At 41.9% G+C, this 13,003-nt stretch overlaps 1 protein-coding gene across 3 annotated transcripts in view; it reads left to right on the top strand.

Annotated features, from left to right (window-relative positions):
* The window catches only part of itprid2 (ITPR interacting domain containing 2), a 33,086-nt gene extending 20,799 nt beyond the window's left edge, over positions 1-12,287 (top strand). For all 3 annotated transcript variants that reach the window (XM_034109762.2, XM_034109761.2, XM_034109760.2), the window contains 12 exons: positions 1,803-1,910; positions 2,057-2,393; positions 3,343-3,562; positions 4,390-4,435; positions 4,845-4,927; positions 5,086-6,837; positions 7,531-7,590; positions 7,912-8,036; positions 8,116-8,230; positions 8,707-8,772; positions 9,110-9,448; positions 9,652-12,287. In XM_034109762.2, coding sequence (XP_033965653.1) covers positions 1,803-1,910; positions 2,057-2,393; positions 3,343-3,562; positions 4,390-4,435; positions 4,845-4,927; positions 5,086-6,837; positions 7,531-7,590; positions 7,912-8,036; positions 8,116-8,230; positions 8,707-8,772; positions 9,110-9,448; positions 9,652-9,747 — 3,347 coding nt within the window. In that variant the 3' untranslated portion in view covers positions 9,748-12,287. The remainder of the gene's footprint in view (positions 1-1,802; positions 1,911-2,056; positions 2,394-3,342; positions 3,563-4,389; positions 4,436-4,844; positions 4,928-5,085; positions 6,838-7,530; positions 7,591-7,911; positions 8,037-8,115; positions 8,231-8,706; positions 8,773-9,109; positions 9,449-9,651) is intronic.
* The last annotated feature ends 716 nt before the right edge of the window (positions 12,288-13,003 follow it).

The raw sequence follows: 13,003 nt of genomic DNA, 5'->3' as shown, positions 1-13,003 counted from the left end.
TGGCAAATGGCACAGTTAAACAAATCACTATTGGCGCTTGTTTTTTGCAACGTACTCTTGCAGTCAAACTTAAACTGGATTACTTTGATACTGGAGAAAACATAGAAACGTGATGATTCTCAGGAACGTTCTAGAGTAAAACGATAATCTTTTTTCTCTGGTGTCTTTGTATATTTGTAGACAAAAGTTCATAATGGACATATATGTATTGTTACTTTTACAGTGTTAAGATTTGATAAAGTTATGATGACTGAGAGAGAGTAAGATTTTTGGCACAAATTGTGGAAGTATTGTGGAAGTAAGGTAGTCTTACTTATATTTTTCTTAAATATCTCAATAGCCTAGTGTGACTCAAATAGTTAAATTTCTTGGCAAGAGGCCAAACTAACCTATGCATTGAAAACTCATTAACCTGACAAAAGTTAGTTATAGTTGTATTTATTGTTTTTTTGCATTTCTTTACTCTTGTACAATGCCTTGATAACCTGCTACTGCTGTTCAAATGTAGGATGAATAAAGTACATCTATCTTTGTATCCATCTATCTATCGATGTAACAACTAGAGGATGGGATCAAATGTAAGAGCGAGCAGACCTGAGCTTCATATTTCAGGTGATGACATCGGAGCACGTTATGTGGGGTTAACAGAGCGACTGACAAAAGACAGAAGTCTGCGTTTCATAACAGAGTGACAAGTATTTAGACATGGAGGGATGGTGGGGAGGAGGGACCAGTACGGAAGGGAGGAAAGTGTGCAAGTCATCATCCTGTTATAGACAAGATTGACAGCTCAGCTTACACAATCACAGAAGAAGGGAGGCTCTGACGTCAAACATGAAGCTTTTCGCCAAGTCGTATTTTTTACTGCAGATATTTTTTCAATCCAAAACACTTGTTTCTTGTGAAATGTGAAAAGAACAGGCAAAATGGATCGCAGGTTATTACCACTACTATTACTTATTTTCATTCACTCCCTTTGTAATAAACATTCAAAAGGTAACTCAATAAAAGGTGAGTAAGGTTGTACCGTAAAATGTGCCCCTATATAATTTGACAATTTTGGGATTATTAGCAGAAAGAAGTGTATGGACCATTGACACTCCTTTTTGTTGAATTGTATTTGTAAACAACTTAACACACATAAGATAACAACTGTATTGATCACACACTGAGGACATGGACTTGTTACAGTGACTGAGTCATAAATGAAAAGGAAAACATGATGCATACAAATGTATCAAGGCAAAAAACAGATCAACAGATAGTTGTATACACGTTTCACTTGTACAGATGATACACATTAGATGATTACAAAGGGTTAATTGATACACTAAAGTCAAAATTATCAAATGTAATATATATATATGACGAGTGTCTTATTTTGGAAGTCGCTGACACGATTTTCTAAATGTTTCTTTAACAAGACTTCTTGGTATTCATGAAGCTAAAGTTGGGAATGAATGACCTTGTACTGTAAGATGGATGTCTTTTTTTGATGGGGGGAGTGCTTTAACAAAAAGCTCAGGGACACCAGGAAACCTCAACAGGCAGAGATATTTGATCTGGCTCAGAGGAGGAAGAGCGCTGCTGGATGTTGACAGCATGTTTAGAAGTTTAACTAAATTGCCTCCTTTCTGCCAGTTATTACACTTTTAGGAGCAGGTAAAGAAAAGCCGTATTCAGTATCGAAATGTGTGCAGACCTTTGAAAGAGTAACTTTTATTTTCACTAACTTTTTTTCAGTTTAACTTCACACATGGTATTTTCTGTTCTTTATTTTGTAACTGTTTTGTCTCTCTCAGGTCGTTTCCGTCAGATCGAGGTCTTGACGACAGTAGCTAACGAGTTCTTCCAGCTCTACAGTCAAGTCTCTGGTCAGCCTGTCCAACGTATCAGCTCCAAGGACCAAGGTAACCATGACAATTGCAATCATTTTTGGAAGTGAAATGCAGACAAACTGATCCCAGATTGTATTTTCATTCATGTTACTCTTACTATGATAACATAGTTTGCACTGCATTTGACTGATAGTGACATAATGGTTGTGCATCTCTAGGAGGGGGAGAAGGAGAAGCAAACGAGTCGTGTCCTCCTTTGAATAAGACCAACTCAGCTCGTAACGTTGCTAAACTCCTCAAGAAAACCATCAGCAAAAGAAACATGCTTGTGACCTCCCCCGAGTCGCCTGAAACAAACAACCAACAGCCGCAGCTGAACGGACACGCTAACCCTGATCACACGCACTCCAACGGTCACGCTAACGGCCCGGAGCAGAACGGCAGCAGTACTGACCCCGACCACCAGGCGGACACAATCAACCAGAAACATATGCGCAGGAAAGACTGTTTCCTGGAAACCGTCACAGAGGAATCCAATGGTGATGGAGACGACAGGTACAAAATGCTAGCTTATGTTAGCTCGCTAATATTTAAGCCGGTTTGCAGTGGTGGAGGAAGTATTCAAATCTGTAAATATAGCAATAGATATGTTTTTTATTTAAAGGGGACCTATCATGCAAAATGCACTTTTGTACGTCTTTTATACATGAATATGTGTCCCCGGTGTGTCAGAAAACACAACCCTCTCTCTTTTCCTCCATACCCAAATCTCTAAAAACGGGGCAGCAACGGATCTGATACAGACTGATACAGATTTGAAATATCTCTGACGTCAGAAACAAGGAGCTCCGCCTATATGGGCAACTCTCCACCTATCAGGGGAATGAGAGGTTGCCGTGGCATGGTAACAGCATGGTAACAGCATGGTAACATGCCGCTCGTGCCTCGTCCCCCTCCTTTGCAGGGGGGCGTGGTCAGCTGCAGCTCATTTGCCACAGAATCAGCCCTTGTGAAGACAGGGCTGGAATAGAGCGAAATGAGGCATGGCTAAAATGCATGATCTGTTTGGTATTTTGAAAAGAAAACTTCACAGACATGTTTTATATAGGTATGGCCCTACAATATATTATTCAAATATAGTATGATAGGTCCACTTTAACTTAGTATTGTGTAGGTAGTGTTTATTGCAAAATGCTATGCAAAAAGAGAATAAAAATACCTTTTGTGTTTAGATTGGTTTACTATGAGCAGTGCTTTCTCCACCATTGCTTTATTACACATAATTGCATATTAGCATCATCTGCATAGAGCTGATGTTCATTGCAGAGATTAAGAAACCAAATCTAGTCGGTAGAAGAACAGTGGACTGCTGTTTCTCTGAGCATCATTGGGAATGTATTCAAATGTACTTTAGTATTTTATTTAATTTTTTCCCCTAATGGTTTAAATAATGGTTATTACCAAGTTCGTTCTGACTGCACCTTAACATCTCGCCTCCCGTCAGTCCTGAACAGAGCAGCGCCAGTCCAGCAGCCAATGGAGAGCATGAACCAGAATCAGCTGACTCTCCGTCAACCAATCAGAGAACAGAGGACAGGACCCAGGTAGGCAAAGAAGAGCTGGAGGAGAAGAACCGGACCTCAACCCCAGAGAGAGCTCATCCCAGCCTGGCCCCGTTCAAGCTGGCCCAGAAGGAAAACACAGACTCTTTCGACTTGGAGGAGGTAAGCCAGGGATCTTTTAAATGTGTATGTGGTAATGTCAGGACTACTCCCAAACAGGGTTCTCCAACACAAAGAGTTATAATGATCTGCGCGGTCACTAGGTTATAAATGGTACCTGTTGGTAATTTTTTTTTAACATTTAAATCAGCCTACACAAATGTGTGATTCACTGTCAATGTTGTGATGGGTTCACAACACCATCTCACCATCTCAATTAAACAACGTTATCCTTGTATTTTTTGCATATGCACTCTGCTCCTCGTTTAGCAACTAAACACTAGTTTTCCAACAAAAACTACCGCTGAAATTGATGAAAATAAATCCTAAAATTGTCTTCACACTGTATTTAAAAATAAACCAGAAGAACCAGTGACATTTCCAAACAACTTAAACAACTTTTGTGAGTAAAAATAGTTTTACTGTGGACTCCATGTGGAATATAAAGGAAGGAATCATTGTTTTATTTATTCATTTAGTTAATTTCCCCATATGCCTGTTTAAAAACCACAAAGCTCAAAGTTAAAATGATGACCTTGTGTGATCATTATGGGTTAAGTTGTGTAGTCATAGAGATTTGTGTGATTTGAACGGCTTTATGTGGAGCTGATGCTTCACTAAACATGCCATGGGAAGATAAAGCTCTAGGAGAAGTGCAAAAAGTCATTAATGTGAAACAATGCAACAAAAACCATTATGTATTGACCTTTTTAAAGCGATTTCCTCCCCTGTGTGGAGCCTGGTCTGCTGCTGCTGTAGATGAACTAGCATGTTGCCCATGTTGAGTATGTTTTTGTCTTTTTAAATTCACCGTTTTCTTTTCTTTTTAGATTAACGAAGATGAGGGTCTGCCACAAAGAAATTCCAGAGCAACCGGTGAGTTCCCCTTTACCTGTTTTCAACTGGTGATATTTATATATTTGACTTTCCTTCAAACTGCCTTTTGGATTTTTTTATTGTTAACAAACAAAAGTTTTGTGGACATTCATACTGACCTAGATGCATTGAAAAATTAAAAATCCCTGCATCTACAGTATGTTAACTTTCTAGTCGTCTACTTCTTGCGTGCTGCATTGCTATCCAGTATATGTGCAGCCTGTTTCTGTGTGCAATAAACGTGTTTCCTTTTCCTTAGTACACACAGATGTCAGTGAGGACAGACTGTCCTGTCGCTTTCTGCTTTAGGCTCAGTGTAAATGATTCTACTCTACCACCAGCTGGACAGACGATGTACTGCAGCAGTAATCATAGTGTGTCATACTCATTGTCTTCGTGTCTCTCTCAGACCTGTTGAGGACAGTCAGTCAGCAGTCAGACAGCAGTGGTTTTGCTGAGGAGCCGTCTGCAGACTCCAACATCTACCTCAAGGTCTGTTTTGTTTTGTGTCTTTACCGCCTGTATCTCTGTTCAGAACACCAACTTTGAATGCAGATGTTCAATCCAATCTCTCTTTTTACATTGTTGTATTCTTTAACTTCATCTTAGTTCTTCATCCACTAACTGGCGAATACATTGATTGTGATTAGGTGCAGGAGAGCAGTGACAGCTGTGACAGCGAGACCACCGTGACATCACTTCCTTCACTAGATGTGGCCACGCCGGTCCCAATAGACCAACCAGCTTTTGAGATGCCAGACACCTGTGAGGAAGAGGCGGGTCCTGGTGCTGCTGCTGCTGAGGCTGAAGGGAGAAGTGGATCCAGGCAAGATGACCATGATGGGAGTTTAGAGCAGATTCTGCAGTACTCATCGCACCACCTACCCAAGAACATAGGAACACAACAGGATGAGATCAGGGAGGAGGAGCTAGTTGAAAGTGAACACCAGAATGATTCCCAACCAGAACCAGAACAGGTGATTATACCTGCTGCAGAACAAGAACCACAACCAGACTTGGAACACACCCCGAATCAGACGGAGACCACTGCAGACGCAGAACCACCCACAGAGGGAGCGGGTGCTGAGGAACAGGCCCAGGAAGAGCAAGGAACCTTGGACGATTCTGGTCCACTTTGTTTTCCTCCTCCTCCATCGTCTCCAGTCCTCTGCGCTCTGTACCGAGCCAAACAGAGCCAGCTGTCCCATGGTCATGATCTGACCCATATCCCAGGGAGAGGACGAGGAAGACGTGGCATCCCCCTGCAGAGGTCCTCCTCCTTGCCTTCTTCGCTCCTCTACCCCACCAGGGTTGTGTCCTCTGTCAGGATCCAGTTTGGGCGAGGACAGGCGTCCTGCACGCAGCCAAGGTACTCTTTCAAATACACTCCAGAGGATAAAGGTGACGAGGAAGAGGAAGAGGAGGGGGAGGAACGATCAATTAACTGTATGTCTACTCTCATCATAAACCCCGCCTCCTCTTCAGACTCTATCAACAAACCACCAAGGCTTCCCCCTGAAGGTCCCGTCCCACCGAAGCCCATCCCACGCTACCTGTTGCGCTCCACCTGCTCCCTGCAGAGCAGCAGCCCTCCTCCAGAATGGTCCCCAGGAAGCCTTGGCCACTGCTGGAGCACCCAGAGCGTTCCCGAACTCTTCTCCAATCAGCAGCATCCGGGCCAGTTCCAACAGAACATGAGCACCAAGCAAAACCAGCAGAGTTGGAATTCAGGCCAGATGATGTTTCGCTATCCTAATCCTCAAACTCAGTATGTAAACCCAAGCCCAAATCCTAGTCCCAGCCCATACCCCTTCCCTCTAAACCCTCCTCAGCAGTATCCCTCCAATCTCAATCCGTACGCCAGTGCTCCTAACCTCCTTCAGCACCAACACTTGCCCCATCATTCTAGTCTAAACAGTCTCTACCAACCTCCAACTTCCACAATCCCCCAGCACGACAACCTCTCCAACTTTCATCAGTCCTCAGCTGGTCAGCACAGCAAACTTCATCCTAGACCTCCAGCAATGCACCAACAGGGCTACAATCATCTATACGGCCATCAGTCACCCTACAACCCCTCTCCTCACGGCTCACAGTTTGCATCCCCCTACCTTGGTTACAATATGTATAACATGAACCCACACCTAGCGTACCACAACCCCGTCACACAGGGTCCGCCGTTTGCCCCAGAACATGGCTTCCTCCACCCAGGGTTTGCTACTCCTCCTGCAGGCTTTTACCCAGGCCTGGCCTCTTCCCTGGGCTCGGGTCACAGCCTCCACCCGGGGCTCAATCCTCATGCTGCTCCCAGTCCAGGAGCCAGCCATGGCCCGACCAGCACTGAGATGCAGCTGAGGAGGGTCCTGCACGACATCAAAGACACGGTTCATAGCCTGAGCCAGGTCAGTGCTCTTCACTCCCTTAAAGTGTTTTGATTTGTTGAAGTGGGCTTGTATGATGAACTTATCCATAGTCCGTGTATTACCTGCAATAAATGGCAGTCTGCAGGTCCCTAGTGTGGAGAAACAGAAGGAATTCCAAGACAGGAGTCAAGCAATATAATGTTGTGGAAAGGGGCAGCAGCAAACCATATTCTAGCACCTAAAACAAATCTGAATCTCACTTAAAGTGTATTTTTTATTTGGAATGATTTCACCACTTTACCTTGCCTCCAAACCACGGAACTGGAACATATGTCTACATCGATGGTCTCTTTTAAAGACACGTTTTGAAAAAAGAACTTTAAATATAATTGGCAGAACACGGGTGTTGCCATAGCTGCCTTGATTGGTTAGTTAGTTTATGTTATTGTCCTACTTTAGTGTTTTTTTTTAAAGGTGAGTTGACGTTCTCCAAAGTCACTCAGGGCAGGTACTGGAGATTGTTGGATGCCTTGCTTGTCCTCAGCTGCATTTCTGATCATAAATAATTGTATATTACAAACCATAATCTGCTTTTTTTTAAGATCAATATATTCAATCAAAAAGAAATAAATTAATCACATTTTTTCTATATCGTCCAGTCCTCAGTTAGCTTTTACTTATCCCTGGTCATGTTCCACTTCCTGTCCTAACATCACTGTCGTCTTCATCTAGACCCGAGTCGGCACTCCGGATGTGTTCAGTGAGCCCAGAGGGGGTCTGCCCAGCCACAAGGTATCGTCATCCCTTATTACTTTGTGTGGCTTAGTTTGTGCGTTAAATGCTCCTGTAAGTAAAGACTACTTAAAACGTATGTACAGCTTTTACTGGACGTTCGTGACACAAACACTGTCAGGAGATATGTTCTCTGACTGAGTCATTACAAAGAGATAATATGCAAAGACTATATGTTCCATACATAACGTGCATACATCCCATTGTTGGGAATTCATAGTAATATAGTAACTTGAAATACTAGCTTTACATGGCTTCAAATGTAAATATTGTTAGTGTCATCAGTCAGCTGTGTTTACCTTTGTCTCTCTCCGTTTACAGTCTTTGGCAGAGTTTCAGCAGAAGAGGCAGAGCCTGAGCTTGTTCCGCAGACAGATGATGGACCTGGAGCTGTCAATCATTCGACAGCAGGCTCAGGTCTACAAACACCTGAGCCCTGCCGACAGGTGAGTCATCACAGCAGACAATCATCACAGCCCTGAGATTGTATATGATGAACATAACAAACATCTAGTGTGTTTTCAGGATGGAGGTGGAGCAGCTTCAGTCTCTGAGGTCGGCGGTCAGAGAGGAGCTGCAGGAGCTGGAACAACAGCTGGAGGACCGACTGATGGAGCTGACACAGAGCCCACCACACAGGGTACACACAGTGCAATCTTAATATCCAGCATTCATAGCTAGTTGTATTCTATATTGCTTTGATACCACAGGGTTAATTATCAATTATACATTTGCATACAACATATGTATGCTTCTATTTCATAAAGAGCTGTTACAGCAGTTTTTACAACCCTTTTGAGACTATTTATCTGATTTGGACTACCATTTGTACAAGTAAAAAAAGGAAAATATAAAACCACAGCCTTCAAATAATATAGAAAAGAGTGAAAAGAAATAAAGAGGGGTAATCCCAGACAACAGTAAGAGCCGTCCCAATTGAGCGTGGAGGAGATATAAGGGGAAGACTTTTCAACACCTGTGACGAAAGGCAAGAGGTGATGCAGATCTGCCCAATGTCGTATTCAGTTGACAAAGCTTTAAAATTACATTCGAAAAGGTGTTCATTTTCTAAAATGCCTTTTTGTCTTGACTCATGTGTCCTACTCTCTTCCTCAGGGTCTCCATAGAGGTGGCAGTGTGGACAGTCTGTCCACCGCCTCTGCACTGAGAGCCATGGAGCCAGTAAGCACACACACACACACACACACACACACACACACACACACACACACACACACACACACACACACACACACACACACACACACACACACACACACACACACACACACACACACACACACACACACACACACACACACACACACACACACCCACACACACACACACACACACACACTCACTCACTCACACACACACACACACACACACACACACACACACACACACACACACACACACACACACACACACACACACACACACACACACACACATATTTATTTAATATAAATCTCAGTGTGAACTTTATCTTAATGCACAACCTTTTCCGGTCCAGTTGTCAGACCTCCTCAGAGAGCAGCTCTACCTCCAATCAGAGCTCAGTGATGATGGCCACGCCCCCTCCAGCGGCCCCTCGTCCCGATCCTCCAGTCCAGTCAGAGGTGGAAGCCAGCAGAAAGGAGGCGTGTACCGGGCAACAATAAACATTAACCCTGTCCCTCCTCCTCGATCCATCACACACACTGAGGAAAAGGAGGAGGAGGAGGAGGAGGAGGAGCTGGATGAGCACGAGCCGGACAGAGGAGGAGGAGGAGGAGGAGGAGGAGGAGTACCAGAAGAGGAAGGGCCAGCAGGAGGAGCCAGAGTCGGGAACCTGCAGCAGCTCATCAAAGAGGTAACCTTTTACTCTAACATGTGCAGGATTTTACTGGTTAAAATTCCTATTTAATTGTGTGTGTGTAGAGGGAAAATGCCAAATGAGATAATATTTTCCATATTATTCTTTGGTGACATTAAAACAGTGAGAAAAACAGTGTGAAAAACAGAAAGGGATCTGCTTGCTGTTTATATGTTTACAATGTTTCTGTTGTTTTCCAGATTCGAGAGGGCTTGGCGCAGGAGGTCCGACAGGAAATTTACAGCGAGCTGCTGGCTGCCGTGTTGCCACGGCAATCACCCCAGCCCCGCAGCTGACAACCCCTGTAACACAGCAACAGCAAAGCATCGCCCCCTTTCACCTTCAGCCTTCATAACCACGGCAACACTGTCCGTCTGTAACACTGTATAGCTGAGTAACACTGTTTCTGTGGAGCACTATGTGCCTTCAACACTGTATGTCTGTAACACTGATGATGAATCACCACCCCCCCCACCTGTGGAGCCTCCGACGGGACGCAGAGCCACGAGGACGTTTACGTGTCTATTTGATTTGAATGTGCTGGTGTGATGCATGCTGGGAACACCAGCCTGTGAGCCACCAGCAGAAAGCTGTTGCCTTTTTTCTTCACGTTCCCTTTCTCTAAGCTGTTTTGATCAAAGCTAGGCCTTAAAGTACTACCACTGCCATTAATACTACGAGTACTACATCTAGTCCTACTAACATTACACTCGCAGTATCACCACTACAGTCCCAGTCCTGTGAATATCCCTATCAAGTTATTTTGCCCTAGATCCAAGTATCATATGAGATCAGGCTTCCCTAATAATAATAATAATTATCATAATAATAATAATAATGATTTGGCTGAATGAGTTTCAATGGTATCAGAGCAACAAACAGGTGACAGATTTCTGTGAGAAATGCATTAATGTGCATTAATGCGGTTTAATCTGAACTTTTTCTTCCTTTTGGTTTTGGGTAATATTCCTTAATATTCAATAATCGCAGTCTAACTTAGCTTTTACTCATTCCATGCACATTTCACCTTGATGCAAAGGGCTCTAAGAGGTCTTAAAGATGTGTCATTACAGATGTATTTTGTCCCATGTTAGTCAACATTCCTTCATCTTCATCACGGTCATCATCATTGTCATCGTGCTTCTGTTCCTCTCGCCTCATTCACAGCTCATGTTGTCGTGCTGGGTTTTGCTCAGCATGGCCGAACTCATCCTGAACTGAAAGGATTTCACAGAATGTCGTGCCTGCGTGTTTGTGGTGGTTGCTACAGAGCAGGTGATGAGGTTAGTGTGTGATGGCATGTGAGGTACTGAGGAGTTCAAGCAGGTTTCAGTAAGTTGTCATGGTGATAGTAATGATGATGATGTTGATGATGATGATGTTATGCTCAATCATAAGGAGGAGCTTAGCCAGCAGATCATGTAGGGATGAGCTCTACGGCCACACTCAACATCTCACCACAAAAAAATCTAGATCGATAAATAACACTTCTTGTAAGAAGATCCATTTGTATTTTTGATTTTGCGGTTAATTATCCAATTAGCTGTGTTAGAATGTTAGCTACCGACTCACCAATTACAAATCTCTGTGCAATAATATATAGATATGTATTGATTACTGAGTAAATCAATGTTAACATGTCAGGTCATCCTGCACCACTTCAACTCAACATGTCTACCAGTACATCTGACAGAAATTAATCTGCAGTTTGCTGGTTTTATTGAGAGAAACTCTAGATTTAGCTTTTCTCTGTACAAAATCCACTGAGGTGATTTATCACTAAACAATTCACCACTAATGACCAAAAAAGAACATCTGCCAGTTTACATCATGGGAATTTTTTGAAAGATATGTACAATATTTAAAGGCTATGTTTAAGGTTAGGTTTAATCTGTTAAACGTATGCCCTAAATAACACGTGTTTGTCAATTTAAAAGTTGTTTTTGCAAGTCAAGAAGTCCCATGAACTATGTCTCTAGCTATGTTTTAGGAACAAATGTTACGTTATTCTACATGATGTGTTTTATTTAGCGACTAATGATCTTTTTCATCCGCCATCGAGCAAAAGAAGACCTGTTCCTCTTGTGAGTACATCCCGAAACATATACATCGCGGGAGAGAAAGTTATGATATTACATCATTTTTATGAAAAACGGCAAAAACACTTTTTACTGGACTTGCAAAATAATTGTTCAATTGACAAACATCGTATTTGTAATTAATGGTACAATTAGTAGTTTAGTAATCTTATTCCAAATGAGGTTCAATGGTTGTCTACCAGAAGGGGCCTGACTTTGCCTCACTATTGAACTGACAAAATGTTTCATCAGCATTTAGGACTGTTTGTTGTGTCCGAGAGGCCTGTCAATCAAGACAAACGCACTCAATTCAAAAATGATTTGTCTTTATGGAACAATATTTAACAAAATGTCTGTACAGACTTACATTAGATTTGTCAGCCACACCACACAGCCTTTGTTATTCCCTTATCTAAATCACTACTAACACGCATTTGACCTTCGATTCTCTTCAACATTTATGACTTTGTGTTTGTTTAAACATTTTATTTTTTATGTTCACTGATCACAAACCTTACTCTGCTGGACCAACACTCGCTGTGAACTCCGAGGCTCAAACGTGCTTTTATTTTATTTTTTATCTGATCAAGAAAATCTTTCGCACACTTCTAATTTCCCTGCTCTGTCTATTAATTTCTGTTAATGTCTAATAATGATGATATGTATTTTGTATTGATGTCTTTTCAGCGGGATGCATGGGAGGTATTACTCCCATGCGATGAGAGATGAGAATAATAAAGATGTATTTATTTTCAGTACTGATGAGTTCTGCTTCTTTTATTTTTACTGCCACTTCTACAACTTCAAGTATTTCAAATGTTCAAACTGTGAACATTTTATATTCATGCCCCAAAAACACCACCATATGGTCATGATCAGATCGCCTTCGGGCGTAGAGTGAGATTAACCAGGTGCGAAACAGAATCCCACAGAAGATCATTCCTAATTTCTAAAAGTATAAAAATATATTTTGTTAGGACACATGTAATATCACACACTTAAAACAGCAATATCAATATCCTGGGCAATATCATGTTCAATATTACCATTAAATATTTGTTAGTACTACTTTATTATTCTTAATTCAATGATGTTTCTAAATGTATCTTACTTGAAATTGTATTATATTAGGTGCAGGTGTTAGTTACTTATCTAGGCACTGGTACTATTGCTTTATTTCTCATACACTTTATATTTATTATTGGATTTTTTTCTAATTTAATTTTTGAGAAAACTCTTTCAGAACAATTTCCTATGATATTAATAAAGCTCTATCTCCCTATTTCACAAGCAGCCTTTTCAATTTCAAAGTCAAAGTTAACTTTATTGTCAATCTTCCAGGTTGTGTGTACAGACTTAGAGATCGAAATACCGTTTCCCACAATCCCGAATATAAAAACAAAAGTGTATAAAAATATGTGTGCAAATGTGTTTATATATACACAGAATCATAGACACATTTTTACATCTGCAC

Source organism: Pseudochaenichthys georgianus, chromosome 21, assembly GCF_902827115.2.
Source record: "Pseudochaenichthys georgianus chromosome 21, fPseGeo1.2, whole genome shotgun sequence".
Taxonomy (NCBI): Eukaryota; Metazoa; Chordata; class Actinopteri; order Perciformes; family Channichthyidae; genus Pseudochaenichthys; species Pseudochaenichthys georgianus.
The sequence above is the reverse complement of the archived record's forward strand: the minus strand, read 5'-3'. Positions and strand labels throughout refer to the sequence as shown.